This window comes from Hypanus sabinus, chromosome 12, assembly GCF_030144855.1.
Source record: "Hypanus sabinus isolate sHypSab1 chromosome 12, sHypSab1.hap1, whole genome shotgun sequence".
Classification (NCBI taxonomy): Eukaryota; Metazoa; Chordata; class Chondrichthyes; order Myliobatiformes; family Dasyatidae; genus Hypanus; species Hypanus sabinus.
In genome coordinates this window covers 6620520-6642775 of record NC_082717.1, presented here as the reverse complement: position 1 = coordinate 6642775, position 22256 = coordinate 6620520, and the positions used below count along the sequence as shown (strand labels likewise).

The 22256-nt window shown below is 47.1% G+C and overlaps 2 protein-coding genes and 1 long non-coding RNA gene across 5 annotated transcripts in view; 2 read left to right on the top strand and 1 right to left on the bottom strand.

Moving 5' to 3' along the window:
• Positions 1-22256, top strand: part of LOC132402596 (uncharacterized) — a 258408-nt gene that overhangs the window by 157323 nt on the left and 78829 nt on the right. The gene's annotated exons all lie outside the window — the stretch shown is intronic.
• LOC132402602 (uncharacterized) overlaps positions 628-22256 on the bottom strand; it is a 68596-nt gene continuing 46967 nt past the window's right edge. The window contains exon 3 of the long non-coding RNA XR_009514974.1: positions 628-1146. This is a non-coding gene — a long non-coding RNA (uncharacterized LOC132402602). The remainder of the gene's footprint in view (positions 1147-22256) is intronic.
• LOC132402601 (uncharacterized) lies at positions 1144-21145 on the top strand. The gene is made up of 2 exons (XM_059985502.1): positions 1144-1640; positions 19660-21145. The coding sequence occupies exons 1-2, from the start codon at positions 1472-1474 to the stop codon at positions 20187-20189; spliced, it is 699 nt and encodes a 232-aa protein (XP_059841485.1). The 5' UTR covers positions 1144-1471; the 3' UTR covers positions 20190-21145.

Below are 22256 nucleotides of genomic sequence, written 5' to 3'. Positions count from 1 at the left end.
GAGGTTAACCTTCCCAGGCCACCACAACCCTGTGAAATGGTCTCGGCTCAAAATGTCAACAGTTTACTCTTTTCCATAGATGCTCACTGATCTGCTGAGCACCTCCAACATTTTCTGTGTGTATGTAAGGATTGAGTTCTCCAAGCGCTCTCTGTCACACAGCCCATGATGTACCAAAGTAGAGCACAGTACAGACCCTTTGGCTCAGGATGTGCGGTGACCTTTTCAGCTACTCTAAGATCAATATAACCTTTCCCTCCTACTTATCCCTCCATTTTTTCACCATCCAGGTGCTTACCAAATAGTTACATAAATCTCCCTGTAGGAGCCTTGCATCTGTTCTTGATCTGCATTGGATTCTGCGTTGTGTGTTTATTTGTTTATTATAGGAACCAGTCGCATGAGTGGGGACGTGGTATAAGTGAAGAGAATAAGTTACGCATTTGCGCTTTGTTCACAGCTGTTTGCAGCTGGGGTGGTGGGGGAGGTGACGAATCTCATATCTTTTGTTGGCTGCTCAAATACACTTAATTTCACTTTGATCCATCGCTTCAAGATTGTATGCTTGCTAAATGCTAACAAAGAATAAAATACAAATCTTTGACTTTAGAAAAACCATTATTGGTGCTGAGGGCGCGTCAAACAAAAATAACAAATTTGTGGCAGAGGCAAGATTCAAAGATTCAAACATTAATAGTACATTTATTGTCAAAGGTCTAAATAATACAACCTTGAGATTTGTTTGCTCACATATTGCCACAAAGCAAGAAACCCGAAAGAACTCAGTTAAAGAAAAAAAAGAATATAAATTAAAAAAAAAACACCTGATGTGCAAGAGAAAAGGGAAAAAAAGCACAAATCATGTAAATGAAAACAGCAACATTCCAAACCAACCCTGAGCCCTCAGGTCCGAACCCCAGGTCAGCCCAGAGTAGGCTCAAAGCCTTGCTTATCAGTTTATCCTGTCGTCTGGCATGGAGCACAGCTTCCGGGTCAATCTTCATAAAGTCAGCACCATGGAGATGTCCATCATGGAGAACGAACGAAATCAGCTCTCGCCCCAGATCCCAACACCCTGTCTTTTCAGTCTATCTGGGCTGATGTTTACATTGACCAAACAACGGAACAGTGAAAGGTTCTGGCACCCTGGAGAGAGGAGTGAACATCACAGAGAGTGAACAAAATCAGCTTAATTAATACCTCTCAGCATCTTGTACACCTCTATCAAGACACTTAGAGAAAAGACCTTATTGTTTCAGCCTTTCTTCAAAAGACATGGTCTCTAGACCAGGCAGTATCCTGGTAAATCTCCTATACACACTTCCTAAAGCTTCCACATCCTTCAGATTATGAGATGATCAGAACTCAACACAATATTCCAGGACTTTATAGAACTGCAATATTACTTCATGGCTCTTAAAGTCAATCCTCTGACTAATGAAGATCCAAACATCAGACTGATGGAGAGGAGATGCTCAATGAAGCTATCCCCAAATTTCTGACAGGTCTCATCAATGTAGAGGAGGCCACATTGGGAGCACCTGACACAATAGTCAACCAGAGAAGATTCACTGGTGAACAGTTGCCTCACCTGGAAGGACATTTTGGGGCCCTGATTGGTGAAAGAGGTGAATGGACAGGTATGGCACTTGTTCTGCTTTTAAGGATAAATATCAGGAGGGGTTAATGAGGAGGGATGAATGAAACAGGGAGTTATGTAGAGATTGATCCCTTGCAGAAATGGGGCAAGGGAAAGATGTGCATGGTGTTGGGATCCCGCTGGAGATGGCAGAAGTTACGGAGAATGATGTGCTGGACGTGGAGGCTACTGGGGTGGTAGTTGAGGACAACTACCTGGTGGGATAGCGGGTGGATGGGGTGAGGGCAGACACGCATGAAATGGAAAAGATGTGGATGAGGATAGCAGTCATGGTCAACTCTCACCCCATCTTCTCGCCATCTTGTCCTTACCTACCATGGCCATGAACCTCTGGTTCCAACAAAACATCCTCTGCAACTTCTGCCATCTCTAAAGGGATCCTCCCACTAAATATATCTTTACCTCACTTACCACACCTCAGCTTTCAACAGGGATCAATCCCCTCATGATTCCCTGTCCACTCGTCCATCCCCACTAATATCCCTCCGAGCTCTTATCCCTGCAAGTGCCAAAATGCTACACCAGTCCATTATCCTCCTTGAGGGAATGTTGCAGCTCTACACTTCACCTGAGAGTCTGAGTGGAGGTGCTCAGAGATGTCATTTCCCACAGGTTTCACAGATATACATATGGCCACACTGGGAGCACTGGATACAGTAGATGATTCCAAAAGCCTGGCAGCTGAAGTGTCACTTTACCTGGAAGGACAGTTTGGAGCTCTGAATGGTAGAAAGGGAGGAGATGTGGGGGCAGGTGAAGCACTTGTCCTGCTTGTAAGGATAAGCACCAGGGGGATCAGTGGGGAGGGCTGAATGGACAAGGGAGTCATGTAGAGAGTGATCCCTGTGGAAAATGGAAAATGAGCAGGAGGGGAAAGAGGTGCTTGGTGATGGAATCCCACTGGAAATGATGGAAGTTATGGAGAATGTTGTGCTTGACACAGAGGCTTGTGTGGTGATGTGAGCACAAGAGGAACCCTATCCCTGTTGAGGTGTTTGGTTAATGTGGTTAGGTCAGTCATAGATGAAATGGAGCAGATGCGAATGAGAACAATGTTAATGGTGGAGGAAGGAAAGCTCCTTTCTTTAAAGAAGGAGGACATCTCATTCGTTCTGGAATGAAAAGGAGAGAGAGGTGTCAAAAATGGACCAGATAAATTTGAAGGCAGAGTGGAGGGTGGAGGCAAAGTTGATGAAGTTGACAAATTTGAACTAAATTGACTTTAATACTTACATCATACATCCTTCATACATTTGCACTATGTCTCCAGGACGACACATTTCCCACTGCTGCTGGAGCCTGTTTCCTCTTATTGCAATACTGCTCCTCATCAGCTCAGGGTCTCAGGCTCCACTCTCTCCCTTGCCCCCACCCCCAGCTTGATTCCTCTGAACCCCACTCTTCCACAGAGCCCACTTGCACCAACACTTCTCTTGCTTCCCTCATCAGAAGGACTCCACTCTGGAGCATTAGCCCATTGTCCTCGCATCATTACCACCTCATGGACTCTGGAGATCTCTCATGCTCTGCTGACAACCTTGTCGTTCCCTCACTCCACACTGCTTGTTTCTACTTCCTAAACAAGATCCATAAATATAGCAGTCTGGGTGGTCCCATTGTCTTTGCCTGCTCCTGCCCCACTGTACTCGTGTCTGCATAACTTCATTCTATTTTGTCTCACTTGTCAGTCCCTTCTCAACACATCTAAGACACTACACATGCCCTCGATCCCCTTAACAACTTCCAATTCCCTGATTCCATTTTCACCACGGATGTCCAGTCTCTCTACACTTCTATACCCCATCAGGATGGCCTTAAACCTCTGCACTTATTTCTATGCAATAGACCTCACTAGTTCCTCAACACCACCCTCCTCCATCTGGCAGAACTGGCCTTCATACTAAACAAGATCTCTTTTAGGATCATAAGACAGGAGCAGAATTAGGCCATCTAGCCCATCGAGCCTGTACTGCCATTCAATCAAGGGTGATCCTCTTTTTTTAGCTCTTCTAACTTTTCTACCCGTATGGATCTGATGCTGTGCCTGCATTTTTCTTTTCACCGGCTACGTGGAACAATCCATGTTCCAAGCCGACACTGGGAATGTTCCCTGACTCCTCCTGCACTACATTGATGATTGCATTGGTGCTGCTTCTTGCATCCATGCTGAGCTCATCAATTTAATCAACTTTGCCTCCAACTTCCTCCTCCCCTTAAATTCACTTGGTCCACCTCTGACGCCTTTTCTCCATCTCTCTCCAGATTTGGAACAGTATATCTGTTGATACACTTTATCAATCTACAGACTGTCATAGCTAAAAATCTACTGACTATACTTCACTGTCACTTTTAAAAATAGCATTCCCTTTTCTCTGTTCCTCCATCTCTGCCATATCAGTTCTCAGAATGAAGCTTTCCATTATAGGACATCTGAATTGTCCTCCTTCTTCAAAAATAGGGTGTCCTTTCCTACACCATCAAAATTGCTTTCAACCACATCTGCTCAATTTGCCTCACAGGCTCTTGCCCTCCCTCCCACCAACATAACAGTGACAGATTTCACCTTGTCCTTGGCTAGCATCCCACAAATCTTCATAATCAACACATCATATCACATGACATCCACCACCAACAGGACCCTGCCACTACGTACCATTTCCCTAAACCCACTTTCCACTGTCTGCAGATATCGTTCTCAACCCTCCCCACTGATCTCCCATCTGGCACTTGTCCCTGCAAGCAGGACAACTGTTACAGCTGCCCCTACACCTTTTCCATCAGCACCATTCAGGATTCCAACCAGGTGAGGAAACACGTCACCTGCCAGTCTGTCAGGGTCATCTAACGTATCGTGAATCCATAGGAACTAGGAGCAGAATTAGGCTATTATCCCATTAGTCTGCTCTGCCATTCCATCATGGCTGATCCCGGATTCCAATCAACCCCATACACCTGCCTTCTCACCAGAATCTTTGATACCATGACTAATCAAGAAGCTTTCAATTTTCATTTTATTATGAATTTTCACTTCACAGACCATTCCACAGATTATGACTCTGGCTAAAAAAAATTCCTCCATATCTCTGTTCTAAAGTGTCGCCCCTCAAATTTGGGGCTGTGCTGTCTAATTATGGATATGCCCAGCAAAGGAAACATACTCTCCACATCCACCTTATCATGTGTTTTCAAAATTCATTAGGTTTCAAAGAGATCCTGTTGCATTCTTCTAAATTCCAGTGTGTACAGACCAAAGCTGACAAACACTCCTCATATGTTAACCCCTTCATTCCCGTAATCATCATTGTGAATCTCCTCTGGACTCTCTCCAATGACAACAAACCCTTTTTGAGATACGGTGCCCAAAACTGTTGACAATACTCCAAGCGGGCCTGACCCATGTCTTATAAAGCGTCAACAGTATCTGCATGCTTTTATATTCCACTCCCCTTGAAATAAACATAGAAACATAGAAAACCTACAGCAAAATACAAGACCTTTGGTCCACAAAGTTGTGCCAAACATGTCCCTACCTTAGAAATTACTAGGGTTACCCATAGCCCTCTATTTTTCTAAGCTCCTTGTACCTATCCAAAAGTCTCTTTAAAAGCTCTATCGTATCCACCTCCACCACCATTGCCAGCAGCTGATTACATGCACTCACCACACTCTGTATAAAAAAACTTTCCCCTGACATCCCTTCTGTACCTACTCCCAAGCACCTTAAACCTGTGCCCTCTTGTGGCAGCCATTTCAGCCCTGGAAAAAAAGCCTCTGACTATCCACAAAATCAATGCCTCTCATCATCTTGTACACTTCTATCAGATCACCTCTCATCCTCCTTTGCACCAAGGAGAAAAGGCCGAGTTCACTCAAACTGTCTTCAAAAGGCATGCTCCCTAATCCAGACAACATCCTAGTAAATCTCCTCTGCACCCTTTCTATGATTTCCATATCCTTCCTGTAGTGAGGCGACCAGAACTGAGCACAGTACTCCAAGTGGGGTCTGACCAGGGTCCTATAGAGCTGCAACATTACCTATTGGCTCTTAAAACCAATTCCACGATTGATGAAGGCCAATACATTGCCGTGAGCATCCTATGGACTCGGACCCCAATATCCCTCTGATCCTCCACATTGCCAAGAGTCTCAGCATTAATACTATATTCTGCCATCATATTTGTCTTACCAAAATGAACCACCTCACTCTTATCTGGGTTGGACTCCATCTGCCACTTCTCAGCCCAGTTTTCCATCCTATCAATGACCCACTGACAACCCTCCACATTATCCACAACACCTCCAACCTTTGTGTCAAGGCAAACTTACTAACCCATCTCTCCATTTCCTCATCCAGGTCATTAATAAAATTCACAAAGAGTAAGGGTCCCAGAACAGATCCCTGAGGCATACCACTGGTCACAGACCTCCATGCAGAACATGACCAGTCTACAACCACTCTTTGCCTTCTGTGGGCAAGCCAGTTCTGGATCCACAAAGCAATGTCCCCTTGGATCCCATGCCTCCTTACTTTCTCAATAAGCCTTTGATGGGGTACCTTATCAAATGCCTTGCTGAAATCCATGTACACTACATCTACGGCTCTACCTTCATCAATGTGTTTAGTCACATCCTCAAAAAATTCAGTCAGGCTGTAAGGCGTGACCTGCCTTTGACAAAGCCATGCTGACTATTCCTAATCATGTTATGCTTCTCCAAATGTTCATAAATCCTGCCTCTCAGGATCTTCTCCATCAACTTACCAACCACTGAAGTAAGACTCACTGGTCAATAATTTCCTGGGCTATCTCTACTCACTTTCTTGAATAAGGTAACAACATCTGTAACCGTCCAATCCTCCAGAACCTCTCTCCTCCCCATTGATGATGAAAAGATCTTCGCCAAAGGTTCAGCAATCTCCTCCCTCGCCTCCCACAGTAGCCTGGGGTACATCTCATCCGGTCCTGGCGACTTATCCAACTTGATGTTTTCCGAAAGCTCCAGCACATCCTCTTTCTTAATATCTAAATGCTCAAGCTTTTCAGTCTGCTGTAAGTCATCACTACAATCACCAAGATCCTTTTCCATAGTGAATACTGAAGTAAAGTATTCATTAAGTACTTCTGCTATTTCCTCTGGTTCCATACACACTTTCCCACTGTCACATTTGACAGGCCCTATTCTTTCACATCTTATTCTCTTGTTCTTCACATACTTGTAGCATGCCTTGGGGTTTTTCTTAATTCTGCCCACCAAGGCCATATCATGGCCCCCTCTGGCTCCCGTAACTTCCTCCTTAAGCTCCTTCCTGTTAGCCTTATAATCTTCTTGATCGTCAACATTACCTAGCTCTCTGAACCTTTCGTAAGCTTTTCTTCTTGACTAGAGTTACTACAGCCTTTGTACATCACGGTTCCTGTACCCTACCATAACTTCCCAGACTCATTGGAACATCCCTATACAGAGCTCCACAGAAATGTCCTCTGAATATTTGCCACATTTCTTCCGTACTTTTCCCTGATAACATCTATTTCCAATTTAAGTCTCCAATTTCCTGCCTGATAGCCTCATAATTCCCCTTACTCCAATTAAATGTTTTTCTAACTTGTCCACTCCTATCTCTCTCCAATGCTATTATAAAGGGGATAGAGTTATGATCACTATCTCTAAAATGCTCTCCCACCGAGAGATCTGACCCCTGACCAGGTTCATTTCCCAATACCAGATCAAATACAGTCTCTCCTCTTGTAGGCTTATCTACATTTTGTATCGAGAAACCTTCCTGAACACACCTAACAAACTCCACCCCACCTAAACCCCTTGCTCCAGGGATATGCCAATTGATATTTGGGAAATGAAAATCTCCCACCACGACAACTCTGTTATTATTACACCTTTCCGGGATCTGTTTCCCTATTTGCTCCTTGATATTCCTGTTACTATTGACCACCTAAAAAAAACCCAGTAGAGTTTTTGACCCCTTCCTGTTCCTAACCTCTACCCACAAAGACTCCATAGACAATCCCTCCATGATGTCCACCTTTTCTGCAGCTGCGACACTATCTCTGATCAACAGTGCCATGCCCCACCTCTTTTGCCTCCCGCTCTGTCTTTTCTGAAACATCTAAAACCTGGCACTTGAAGTAACCATTCCTGTCCCTGAGCCATCCAAGTCTCTGTAATGGCCACAACATCATAGCTCCAAGTACTGATCCACACTCTGAGCTCATCTAATAGACACATCTCAAACCATCCATCTGAGTGCATCCCTTCTCTATCACCTCACTATCCTCCCTTACACACTCTATCCAAGCTTTCTCTAATTGTGAGCCAACAGCTTCCTCCCCAGTCTCTTCACTTCGGTTCCCACCCCCCAACAATTCTAGTTTAAACTCTCCCCATTAGCTTTATCAAACCTCCCCGTCAGCATATTGGTCCCCTGAATTCCAGCGCAACCTGTGCCAAATAAGTGCCAACATTGCATTTACCTTCTTTACCATGGACACAACCTGTAAATCAACCTGCAGGGAATCTTGTACAAGGACTCCTAAGTCCCTCTACACCTGTGATGTTGGAACCTTCTCCCTATTTAGATAATAGTCTGTACTATTGTTTATTTTACCCAAATGCATTATCATACATTTCCCAACACCATATTCCATCTGCAACGTTTTTGACCATTCTTCCAATTTGTCTAAGACCTGCTGCAATGACATTGCTTTCTCAGCATGACCTACCCCTCCACCTATCCTCGTATCACCTGCTAAATCTGCAATAATGCTGTCAATACCATTATTCAAGTCATTGACAAACAATGTGAAAATTAGCGGTCCCATTACTGATCCCTGAGGAACATCACTAGTCACTGGCAGCCAACCAAAAAAGGCCCCCTTTATTCCCACTCACAGCCTCCTGCCTCTCAGCCATTCTTCTATCCATGCCAGTATCTTTCCTGTAATGCCCTAGGATTTTATCTTGTTAAGAAGGCTCCAGTGTGGCACCTTATCAAAAGCCTTCTGAAAATTCAAGTACATTACATCCACTGCCTCTTCTTTGTCCATCCTGCTTGTTGCTCCCTCAAAAAACTCTAACAGATTTGTCAGTCAAGATTTCACTTCACAGGAACCATGCTGACTTTGACTTATTTTATCATTGGTCGGCAAGTACCCCAAAATCTCATCCTTAATAATGGACTCCTACACTTTCCCAACCACTGAGGTTAGGCCAGTTGGTCTATAATTTCCTTCCTTTTGCCCTCCTCCCTTCCTGAATAGTTGTGTGACATTTGCAATGTTTCTGTCCTCAAGGAATCAAGTGATCCTTGAAGGATCATAACCAATGCATCTGCTATCTTTGCAGCAACCTCTCTCAGGATTCTGGGATGTTTTCCATCTGATCCAGGTGACTTATCCACTTTAAGATCTTGCAGTTTGCCTTGCAATTTTAGCTTTGTAAAACCAACGACATTAACTCCTGCTCCCTGACACTCATGGACCGCTGGCATACCGCTCGTGTCTTCCACAGTGAAGACTGTTTCAAAGTACTTCTTAGGAGTGTCCGCCATTTCTTTGTGCCCGATTACCATCTCATCGGCATCATTTCCAGTGGCGCAATATCAAATCTCACACCTCCCCCTCCCTTTTACTCTTTATATAACTCAAAAAACTTTTGGTATCCTGCTTTATACTATTGGCTAGTTTGCCCTCATATTTCATCTTTTCCCTTCTTATAGCGTTTTTAGAGGCCTTCTTTAAAAGTTTTAAAAACTTCACAATCATCCAGCTTCCCACTCACTTATGCTACATTTTATGCCTTTTCCTTGGCTTTGCTGCAGTCCTTAACTTCCCTTGTCAGCCACGGTTGACTATTCCTGCTGTTTGAGAACTACTTCCTCTGTTAGACATATCTATGCTGCCTCTTTGAACTATTCTAAGAAACGTCAGCCATCTCTGCTCTACCACCATCCCGACCAGTATCCCCCTCCAATCCACCTGGGCAAGCTCCTCTCTCACATATCTGTAATTCCCTTCATTCCATTGTGATACTGATACATGTGAGTTATGCTTCTCCTTCTCAAGTTGCAGTATGGATTCAATCATATTATGATCACTGCCGAATAAGGGTTCCTTTACATTCAGCTCCCTGATAAAATCTGGATTATTACACAACACCCAATCTAAAATAGACTTTCCCCGCGTAGGCTCAAGCACAAGCTGCTCCGTAAGTTAACAAATTTCCTTTCTTGCAATCCAAAACTAACCTGAATTTCCCAATCCCCTTACATGTTGAAGTCCCCCGTTACATTACCCTTATTACATGCCTTTTCAGCTGCCTTTGCAATCTCTGCGCCATATCTTGGCTACTATTTGGAGGTCTGTATATAATTCCCAAAATGTCTTTTTTTACCCCTGCAATTTTTTAACTCTATGCAGAAAGATTGGACCTTCTTCTACCCTATGTCACCTTTTTCTAAAGATGTAATTCCATCTCTCACCAACAAAGCTACACAACTGCCTGTGCCTTTCTGCCTGTCATTTTGATACAACATCTGTTTAATGTTAATCTATGACCTTCTTTCAGTGACGACTCAGTGATGCCCACGTCATACCGACCAATCTCTCATTACTCCATGAGGTTGTCACCTTATTCCAAATGCTACACACATTTAAGTACAGCACCTTTAGTCCTGCATTCTTCGCCCTTTTGAATTTTGCTTCTATGGTACAATTTAACTCTTTGCCCTGTCTGCACTTTGTCCAGTCTTTGGCTTGTCCTTCCTGTAACATTCATGTTACACCTATTAACTAATGGAAAACCTGCTGCTTCATCTTCAGCTCTATCAAACTGACACCCATCCCCTGCCGTATTAGTTTAATCCACTCCCAATTGCTCGAGTAAACCTGCCCGCAAGGATAATGGACCCATCAGATTCAAGTGCAAGCCATTCCTTTTGTACAGGTCATACCTCTCCAAGAAAAGGTCCCAAAGATCAGAAATCTGAATCCCCACCTCCTTCTCTGTTCCTTAAACCACGCATTTATCTGTCAGTTCTCAGGTTCTCCCAGTTTGCCCTCTTAAATATAGTCAAGACCTCTGCAATGCACCTGCAGAATACTGTGCACGTGTGTGGGGTATCTGACACTTACCCAAAAGGTTGGTATATGTCTAGGGGAAACGGAGTTCCAGCAACTCACCAACCCACCTCCCGTTCACGCAGGTGCTGTGAGAATCGAGTTTATGTCTCGCGCCCGCCAGCAGTATCAAACCCACAACAAATACCATTATGAAATACACTTTAAAGAGTTTACTAAAATTAAAAGAGTATTAGGCAATACAATATATATGCAAGGTAAACAAACAAAAAGGTGCCAACTTATCAAAGTTCAGTCTGTTTGGTGCACTCGTTGGAGCTCAATCAACGAACCAATCGACCCCTCGTCGCTTGCCTCCAACCTCCACGTCTTCGCACCTAGGACCACGCCCGGTGGTCTTCCGAGCAGCGCAACGCACGTCCACCTTCCTCGACGTCTTCCTCCCGCACTCTCCCAAAAAGCACGCGAAAACCCCTCCCCCAAGTTCCCAGCCTCAGAAGACATAATAACATTCCCCATTGATTAACAAATGAATACAATTACCATATCAGCCATTCTAAAGCGAAACAACGGCGAGAGAAACACTTATCCGACAAAGAAGCATTCCTACTCTTAACAAACCAAAAAACCCATTTTAGTAACATACACAGGACATTGTACATTCTCTCCCCACCAGCAAATGTCATGCCCTCATGGCATTACCAGAGTTCCCCAACGCTTCTTGCAACACACAAAACCCAACCCAGGTGCAGAAAACAGTGACATAACTACCCAGAGCAGTAGAAATCACACTCGGTTCTCCGGGCACCACATATGTCAACCGCTCCGGGGGGCGCCTAATCCTTTGAGATCTCCATACTCCTTCTGCCCCACTGGGCTCCCTCTTCACCTGCGAATCCACTGTCTTGGACTCTCCAGGTCTACCTGACAGACCCTCACCCCCTTCTTCACGGGGGTTCTCCCTCACCTGAAATCTCTCTGGCTCACGCTCGGGTTCCACCCTCTCTCCCTCAATGTGGGCTGCCTCTCCATTTGACCCTCAAGACCTTCCCTCCTCTCACCCGATTCAGTATGGGAAGGGCCAGGAGCCTCCTCTTCTGGTACTGGAGCGCCAGCGAATGGGAACAGGGCCCACTCATCTGAGTCGTCCTCTGCCGAATCGGTAGCCATTCCCAGGTGAGGGACCCGTCCCCGCTCTTCAGCAGTGGGCTCTTCCCTTTCTCCGTGCCCTCGCAGAGTCCTTGTACTGGGCGTAACCTCCCACTCGGGCTCCTTATCCACCTGCACCGCTTGACCCAAGGGCAGCAGGTGATTCCGATGAAGTACCTTGACAGGCCCTTTCCCATCCTCAGGTTTCACCCGGTAAACTGGCAGGTTCGGCATCTGGCTCTCTATTACATAGGGGCTGGCCGCCCATCGATCGGCCAGCTTATGCTTTCCAGGGAGTCCCAAATTCCGTAAAAGGACCCGGTCGCACGGCAATAATTGGGCAAACTTCACCTTTCGATCATACCGCATCTTATTTCTCTGGTTTTGTTTGGTAGCCGCCGCCTCGGCCAACTCGTACACCCGCTGTAACTCCCTCTTCATGTTGGACACATACTTTAGATAGGACTTCCCGGGTAATTCACCCACTTTACCCCCAAAACACAAGTCAATGGGCAACCTCACTTCCCGCCCGAACATCAGATAATAGGGCGAATACCCTGTAGCATCATTGCGAGTACAATTGTAACAGTGAACCAATTGTCCAATATGACGACTCCATCTACTTTTCTGCCCAATCTCCAGCGTCCCGAGCATATCCAATAGGGTCCTGTTGAACCTCTCTGGCTGAGGATCTCCCTGTGGGTGACAAGGGGTAGTCCTCGATTTCTCAACCCCAAGCATAGTCAGTAATTCATGGATAAGGCGGCTCTCAAAGTCCCGCCCCTGATCACTATGGATTCGCCTGGGAAGGCCGTAATGAACAAAATACTTTTCCTATAACACCTTCGCCACTGTCGTCGCCTTCTGATCCTTAGTGGGAAATGCCTGAGCATAGCGAGTGTAATGATCCGTGATGACCAAGACATTCGCGGTGTTGCTGGTGTCAGGCTCAATTGACAGGAAATCCATACATACCAGGTCCAGAGGTCCCGCACTCTGCAAGGGCGACAGTGGAGCCGCCGACGCTGGCAGGGTCTTCCTCCGGATGCAACGACGGCATCCCCTACAGTATTCTTCGACTTTCCCCCTCATCCAGGGCCAGTAGAACCGGTCTTTGAGTAATCCATAGGTCTATTCCACCCCCAAGTGTCCAGAATCATCATGTAAGGCCTGGAGTACAGCCTGGCGATACTCCTCCGGCAGGACCAGTTGCCAACCGCGGGGTTGGTCCGGAGGCGCCGTTACCCGGTACAAGATTTTGTTCTTTAACTTTAACCGAGACCACTCCTTCAATAACAGAGGCACGAATGGGTGTTTCGCCTTCTCAGCCAACGCCACATCCCCCTTCTCGACCGCTCTCCACACTGTGCCAATGCCCGGGTCATTTTGCTGAGCAGCTGCCACTTCCCCCGGACGCAGTTCCGGCAACTGTTTAGTCCGCAGTGCGGTCAGGTCACAATAAGCTAGGGGTACGGCATCGTCAAAAACCCCCAAGTGGTCCACGGCTCGTTCCAGCCTCCCTCTTCCCTCGGCCTTCACGGTGATAGCAAACTGACACATCGCCTTCACTCCAGGGGCAGGGACACTCTCCCACTCCTCGTCCTTCTCCTGTTCCCCCGGCTCCCAACGTGACAAAGCATCCGCATTGACATTCCTGTTTCCGGGGCGGTACCTCAGGCTGAACTCATAGACCGACAAGGCCGCCAGCCACCGATGTCCAGTGGCATCCGGCTTAGCTGAAGTCAGAATATAAGTGAGGTGATTGTTATCCATACTCACCTCAAACTTGGCTCCGTACAGGTAATCGCCCAGCTTGTCCACCACCGCCCACTTCAGCGCCAGGAACTCCAACTTGTGAGTGGGATAGTTTCTCTCAGATGGCGACAAGCTTCGGCTGACAAAGGCTACCAGCCTCAATGCTTTGCCATGGTCCTGGTACAGAACAGCCCCTAGACCCTCTCGGCTGGCATCCGTGTGCAGCACATATGGCTTTTGGGGATTGGCAAAAGCCAACACCGGGGACTGGGTCAGTGCCCTTTTCAGAGATCGGAATGCCTCTTCATATCGATCATCCCATCTTGAGCCAAAAGGTTCCGCCGGGTTCCAGTATCCTGTCTCCGGTCCCCCTTCCTTTTCTTTCCCACCGGGGGATAGCCACACAACAGCTGAGTCAACGGATGACACATTTTTGCGTATCCTTTCACAAATCGGCGGTAATACCCACAGAACCCCAAAAATGAGCGCAGAGCGCCCACTTTCTGGGGTCTCGGCCAGGTGGTCACGGCCTCTATCTTGGTTGGATCAGTAGCCACTCCCTCTTGCGAAATGATATGGCCAACGTAGCTAACCGATGACCTGCAGAACTGGCATTTGTCCAGGGAAAGCTTCAGCCCTTCTTCATTCAGCCGGCCCAACACCTTCAACAGCCTCTCCTCATGTTCCTCCAAAGTCGATCCGAACACCATCAAATCATCCAGGTACACCAACACCTCTAACAGATTCATATCCCCCACAGTTCTCTCCATGAGCCTCTGGAAGGTGGCTGGGGCTCCCGATATGCCTTGGGGCATTCGTTCGAACTGAAAGAACCCCAGCAGGCAGATAAAAGCGGTCTTCTCTTTATCAGATCGGGATCTGGTAATACCCACTTCTTAAGTCCAGCACACTGAATCACTTCGCACCGCTCAGGCAGGCCAACGCATCCTCGACCCTCGGGACGGTATATTGATCAGGGACAGTTCGCCGATTCAACATCCTGTAGTCAACACACAAGCGATCTCTCCCATTCTTCTTCCGTGCCACCACTATTGGGGACGCATAAGGACTTTGAGACTCAGCTATGATTCCGGCCTCCTTCAACTTGCACAAGTGCTGCCGCACATCCTCAACATCTGCCGGGATCTCTCTTGGAACGCGGTGTCTTCCGTCACCCGGATGGTGTGGCGAGTGCTTTTGGAGCAGCCAACATCAAACTCGCCCCGAGAAAAAACAGCTTCCATCTTCAGCATCTTCTCCACTAGCCTGCGTTTCCACTCCAGCGACACTGGGGAATCCCCGAAGTCAAAGGCTTCAGCGGTCAGCTCCCTTCGATGCTCCGATCCCTTCCCGTTAGGGGTCCTCACTGGTGCGCTAGACATTACCGACACCGGAAACAGATATGCCAGCGGCATTCCCCTCTTAAAGGTGATTTCTCTTGCCGTGGTGTTCCTGACACTTATAGCTATTCGCCTCACATGTACCACCTCTGGTCTCTGCACTTCGGGCCTCACCAGCGCCCCCACCGGAAATCGTGTCTCCCCTTCAAGATCGTCTGGGGCGTCTACTAACAGGGCTTCTCCCGTCGGCACTCCTGGGAATCTGGGGGTCCCCATCACTAGTGCTACCTCCCCTGGTCGGATCACCTTGGGCCTCGCCTGCATACACCACACCGTCCCTCGTTTACACTCCGGGTCCAGCCCTTGGGAGGCAACCCCTTCTTCGAACACCGCTCGAAACACTGGATGCACCGAGAGGGTCTCCAGAAAGTCTTCTCCCCCTTTCTCCTTACAAGCTCCCAGGAGCCGTTGCACCACAGGGGAGTTAGTCCCCACCAGGAGGGCAGCACCACCGGTTTCCACCGGGTCAGGACACACCAACACTAACGTCTCAATAGCTTCAGACACTCCCACATCGCCCTCCGAGAACTCCAATCTCACCGATAGGTACCCATCGTATGGGTAGTCACCCTCGCTCACATCCCAAATCTGCAGGGCGTCAAATGGGGTTACGGGCAAATGCTTTAGATATTGATTGTAGAAAGACCTGTACAATAAGGTCACCTGCGATCCTGTATCAAGAACGGCTTTTGCGTAAACTCCCTCTATCCGTAGACTCACACTGGCACGGGGTCCTACCAGCCCATCCGGAATAGAGGCATGGGCACCCAGTGTTCTTCCAGCTGATCTCTGGGAACGTGTTCCTCCAGAGGCTCCAGTCCGTTCCCTCACTGAGCCTCTCCTAAGTTTCCCTGACACCTCTAACTTCTTAGTCGCAGGGGGGCTTGTCCTCCGCAGGACTCCTTGTCTCTCACAATCCCACCTAAAGTGTCCCTCCTCTCCACAGCTATAGCACACCCTCGGCCGCCCACAGTCCCGCCTGAAATGCCCCTCTTTCCCACAGTTAAAGCCCACGCTGCCTGCCGCCCCTCCTCTCCCAGGACGGCTCCCGCTCCCAATCCACTGCACTGATCGCCCCTGAGAGTAGGTACCTCCCCTGTCCCTCCCCTCCAAAGGGGTTTCCCTACTCCCCGGGGGGTTGTTATTCCTCCACCCAGCCACCACTTCCTGTATCGCTTCCTGAGGATCGCTCCTGTAGGCCCGTGCCCCTTTTCCGCCCCAACGCTCTCTCTTCCTCTCGCATCTCTCTAATCAGTTGCCCGAACGATGGAGGGGGGCCTTTCCTATAAGCCTGCCGGATAGTCCACGCCACCTTGTCCTCCTCCAGAGAGCCACTGAATATCTGACTCATCCTCACGCTAGCCACGTCAGTCGCCTTCACTACTCCCTGGCGCCGCAGCCCCGAGAGCATCCCCTCCATCCTAAATATGTACTCGGAGAGCTTTTCCCTTCCATTGTTCCAGGCATTGAAACTCTGCTAAAAGCAGCCAGGGTTCCCCTGACAACCCAAATGCTCCCTCCAAAACTTCTATGCATTCCTCCACTGAGGCCCCAGGCGTCTCAGCTTTCAACTCCCAGACTATTTTGGCTGCTAACCCTCAAACTTCCCACCAATCGCTGCCTCTTCTCCTCCTCCGAGCCTGGCCACTCCTCTAACATCAAAGACGTATGCTCGATCCAGGTCTCATAGTCCGCCTCCCCATCCGGGATAGGCTTGGCTCTGGAGAACACCCCCAGCTTCAGCCGTGGCCTCTCGGCCACTCCCACCAGGGAGTTAAGTGCGGCTGCCAGCTCCAAGGCTTCCACCCTACCTGGGGAGCGGGGCCTAGTCACGACTCCCTCCTCCCGCCTCCCTTTACTAGTGCCAGGCACCTCTCTGGGGTCCACCTCTAGCTCTAGCTCCTCCTCCGATGTCTCCTCAGCCTCATCCTTGTAGTAGGAGTGGAGCCCCCACAACCCCTCCTCCCCCGGTACACTGACTGCTGCCGGCAGTTCCCCCGTCCTGACTTCAGCACTCGTACGAACCAACACCCAGCTAGACTCTACCTCTTTACCACACCGTCTAGCTACCAATTCTACCTGCCCAATACCCTTCACCGAACTTAAGCCCCGCACTATCGCGTCTCCCGAAACTCGAAAATCCCCTCCGCTCACTACGCATGCGTACTGCACCGGTACACCTTCAAACTCGCACCAACAAAAAATCTTCTCTCTGTCCATTCCTCTCTGCTGCCTGCGCGATTCGACAGCCCCTGACAATCCAATCCGGGATGAGCACCCCACAAATGTAACAATTACCCAAAAGGCTGGTATATGTCTAGGGGAAACGGAGTTCCAGCAACTCACCAACCCACCTCCCGTTCGCGCAGGTGCTGTGAGAATTGAGTTTATGCCTCGCGCCCGCCAACAGTATCAAACCCACAACAAATACCGTTATGAAATACACTTTAAAGAGTATACTAAAATTAAAAGAGTATTAGGCAATACAATATATATGCAAGGTAAACAAACAAAAAGGCGCCAACTTATCAAAGTTCAGTCTGTTTAGTGCACTCGTTGGAGCTCAATCAATGAACCATTCGACCCCTTGTCGCTTGCCTCCGACCTCCACGTCTTCGCACCTAGGACCATGCTCGGTGGTCTTCCGAGCAGTGCAACGCATGTCCACCTTCCTCGACGTCTTCCTCCCGAACTCTCCCAAAAAGCCCGCGAAAACCCCTCCCCCAAGTTCCCAGCCTCACAAGACACAATAACGTTCCACATTGATTAACAAATGAATACAATTACCATATCAGCCATTCTAAAGCGAAACAACGGCGAAAGAAACGCTTATCCGACAAAGAAGCATTCCTACTCTTAACAAACCAAAAAACCCATTTTGACTAACATACACAGGACATTGTACAGGTAGATCAGCCCATGCGAAGAAAATAGACCCATTGCCGAATAATCATGGGCACACTGCGCCCCACACCCACTAACATCATTTACAGACTTGCAGGCATTAATCCCCCAGAGATCCAAAGGCACACTACAACAAAAATGGAAAAGGTAAACAGAACCAGGATCCTTGGCACCCACTACATCATCATGTGCAAGTTTCCATCCACCTAAAAGAGAGTGGGAGTTTGTAGGACTGGAGGTAATATGGTGAAGTGGGGTTTAAAGACCGGTGAATCCTGTGAGGGTGGTGAAAGGGTGTAGAACATTGAACATGTTCTGTACAACTGCCCACTCTCACCTGATTTAGCTGACACTAACCTGGTCAACATCAACCAAACAACTAGAGTGGCTGGCTGTCTGGTGTGACAAGCTATGATGATGACCCCACATTGATTTGGGGTCTGTTTCACTGAGCACCTTTGCTCCATCCACCACAAATGTTGAGATTGCCTGGTGGGCTAACAGTTCAATTTGATTTCCTATTCCCATTCTGACGTGTACAGTCCATGGTCTCCCCAATACAAAAATATGGCCACTCTGAGGTTGAAGTTATAACACATCATATTCCATTTGGGTACCCTCCAACCTGATGGCATGAACATTGATTTCTCCAAATTCTAGTAATTTCTCCTTCTTCCATGTTCTCCCTTCATTCCCCATTCTGGTTCCTCTCTCACCTCTTCTACTAATCACATTCTGCTGGTTCCCCTCTTCTTCCACTTTCTCCCATAGTCCACTGCCCTCTCCTACCAGCTTAGCTTGAGCCTTTTACCTTTTCTGCATATCTCCTGTGAACAGAAAGTGTGGTTGTCTCAGTCAGTTCCATCACCAACACAACCCTCCCCACCACTGTGGATAACTCCTGGCGGTGGCGTCTCAAGAAGGCAACGTCCATCATGAAGGACCCTCAGCATACAGGGTGGGACTTCCTCTCTTTATGAGATCCATGAGCCTGAAGACCCACACTCAGTTATTAAGGAACACGTTCTCAGTTTCTTTCCCTCTGCTGAAATCTCCATGAAAAGTACTGCAGTTTGACTTTTGAATTATTTAATTATTTTTATAACAAATAGCAACATTTATGCCTTGTGCTGTACTACTGCCAGGAAACAACAAATTTCGTATAAGTGGAGATACCAGAATTAGGGCCTGTGATTATACACAGAGTGCTGGAAGTGTCTAGAATGAACTGACTGTAACACATTGGAGCAGAAATAGGCTTTTCAGCCCATCGAGTCTGTTCCAACATTCAATACCTTTATTCCACCCGCCCCCCCCCCCCCCCCACTCCATCAACCTCACTCACCAGGCTTCTCCCCAAAGATTTGATGTCAGGGCTAATCAGGAACATATCCATCTCCACCTTAAATGCATCCAACGACCTGGCCTCCACGGATGGAAACAAATTCCACCCTCTGGCTTAAGAAATTTCTCCACATCTCTGTTTTAAATGGATGCACCTCGCACAACAGAACAACATTAATTATCCTCCATTTCTCCAGCATGTAACCCTTGGTAAATAATGTTTTCATTACCTCTCCAAGGCCCCTACAATTTGGCACTAGTTTCACACATGGTCCAGGGGACACCTAGTCAGGCCGTGGGGACTTCCGTCTTCACTTACGTACTCAACATATTCATCTCTCTTTATTTCTTTCTTCAGCAACTATAACTGGTGTTTCAGGAGCTGTAGCTGCCATCGCTTGTGAAATTGGTAGAGCCGATGCAGAGAAGAATTGTCAATCGATCAGGAGACAAGTGAAAAGAGAAGAGGGGTACATTTCAAAGTATTCAAGGGATCTGGAATCCTGTATCTCCCACATCAAGGAGACAAAGAAAGATATTAACCAGACAGAAAAAAGAATAAAAATTGTGGAGGATCAACTCGACAGCCTACATGAGCTGCTGAACAATCGCTTTGCGTTAGATTACCTGCTGAAACACGGGACAGTTGCTCTCAATGAACTGCTTGGTAAAGTGGAAGTGTTGAAGTTTCGCAGTGAGAAATTCTGTAACGTGGATGCACTGGTCATTGTTCTCAATGACATCATTGCCCACATATTAAAGCTGCCCAACCTGCTGGATGGGAAGGTGCTGCAACTGGAGGCTTCCACTGTTGAAATGCTGGAATCTCTCAGTGGTCGGCTGAAGGCCATTGAATGGTCAGATTCAGATGTCAGTCAGTGGTGCTAATGGTGATGAGCACAGTAACTGTGTATATCAGAATGTGCTACTACAGATAACTGATGTGAACCAAGCTTCCTGACTCTGTCTGTTCCTGTTCCTGGCATTTCATTCACTCATTTGGAGTGAACTAGAAGAGGAACAAGCTCACAGAGTCCAGGTCACCATCGACCACCCAGTTACATTCATCCTGATGTAATCTCATTTTTGAATCTCCTCACGTTCCCACCAAATGTCTCCTTGATTCCAAGTTTGAAGTCCATTTATTATCAAAGTTTGTATATGTTACCATACATCGCCTTGAATTTAAAGTTACTGACCTTCTCCAATCTCCTCATGAGGACTGACTCATGGACCTCTGACTTCCTCCTGTAGTCAGTGCTTTGGATTTTGCTGATGTTGAGTGAGAGCTTGTTATTAATGCACCATTCAACCAGATTTTCAAACTCCCCTCTGTGTGACAATTTATCATCACCTTTGATTTGGCCAACATCAGTAAATTTAAATGTGACATTGGAGTTGTACTTGGCCACACAATTATCGGTTTAATGTGACCTTTTACCTGTTCAATGATTCTACCACTTATTGACCCTCCCATAGCAATTTCGAGTGATTTCAGACCCTGATTAAAACCCACCTCTCACAGTCAATTGAACAGGATTCACAGCACTGTCTGTGTTATGTTGGGTTTCAGCTAAAGGCATGGGGCTATGATGCTTAAATTAGGAATGTTGTGTCAGCCGATCAGGATGACAGAATTTGGAGATGGCTCTAGAGAAAACTGGGTAGAGAGAGATTTGTGATGGACACTGGTTCGTAGTCTTTTTGGTGGGAGATTCAGTGAGGATATCAGGAAAGAATAATGGTCATACCCAAGTTTCTGACAACATGAGCTCCAACGCATGTGCACAGTTGGAGTGGTTTAGTTGAAATGAGCCCTTTTTTCCCCTTTTTGTCTCCTCTTCATCACTGTTTGATAAAGCTGAAATTAATAAATGCATTTTCTTTATAATTGTATGAGGTGTATGATTTAATATTTCCAGCTGATGGATAATTGTGTGTGGGCAGTATTTACACAGTGTTTGCTCAAATCAATGTTCTGTAAATCAAAACATCACAAGGTTCCTGTTTGGTTGGACCCAAACCCTACTGAACCTAGATGCATATTGTTTAAGAATGGTGGCCTTCACACCACTGAGTCCAGTAATTGTTAGCAGAGCTGGCTAGCGAACCATTCCATATGAGCTCGGTGAAGTCGGGGGCTGGGAGCACACACGGTATCAGAGCTTTGATGTACAAAAACTTTAAAGATTCTTTTACACAACCAAAGCAGGCCAACAACAGTAACGTAGAAGATTTATTCACATCCAAGGGCCTGAGCATCTGCCTCCATTACAAAAGAATCATTAATTTCAGGCAATCCAGCCAGAAACTTTCTCAAATTAATTGAGAGAATTCAGAGCTGGGCAGAGACGTGCCAGACAGACTTCCATCCAGAACGTCAAACTTTGGATGGCAGAGTACAACATTAATCGTAAACAAAAGTGATTCTGTAGATGCTGAAGATCCAGAGTAAAACACATGATAATAATGGAGGAACTCAGCAGGTCTGACAGCTTCTATAAAAATGAATAAAGAGTCGAGGTTTAGAGCTGAGAAGCTTCATCAAGGAGGCTCTACAGAGTCGAGCACAAACTCATTCAACCCACCCTCAGAAGACATGCCCTCTCATTCAGACAGCATCCTGAGTAAGTCTCATATGTAACCCTTTAGTCTTGGCAACATCCTGGGTAAAACTTCCAGGTGCTTCCTCTAATGAGGTGTCCAGAACTGAACACAATATTCCAAGAATCTTCTGACAAGGTGCTGCCTGGAAGGAGTTTGTATGTTCTGCCCGTAACTGTGCGCGTTTCCTCCAGGAGCTCTGGTTTCTGCCCACAGTCCAAAGATGTACTGGTTGGTCGGTTAATTTGACTTTGTAAATTGTCCTGTGATTAGACTGGGGTTAAACTGGGATGCAGGCCGGCATGGCCTGAGGAGGTGGAAAGGCCTAATCCATGCTGTATCTCAATAAGA

Excerpts from the sequence above, each read along its gene's own strand:
- LOC132402601 (XM_059985502.1), top strand. The coding sequence starts at position 1,472 with ATGCTCAATGAAGCTATCCCCAAATTTCTGACAGGTCTCATCAATGTA. Across the intron at positions 1,641-19,659 it reads TGAAAGAGGTGAATGGACAG|CAACTATAACTGGTGTTTCA; the intron begins GTATGGCACTTG and ends TTCTTTCTTCAG.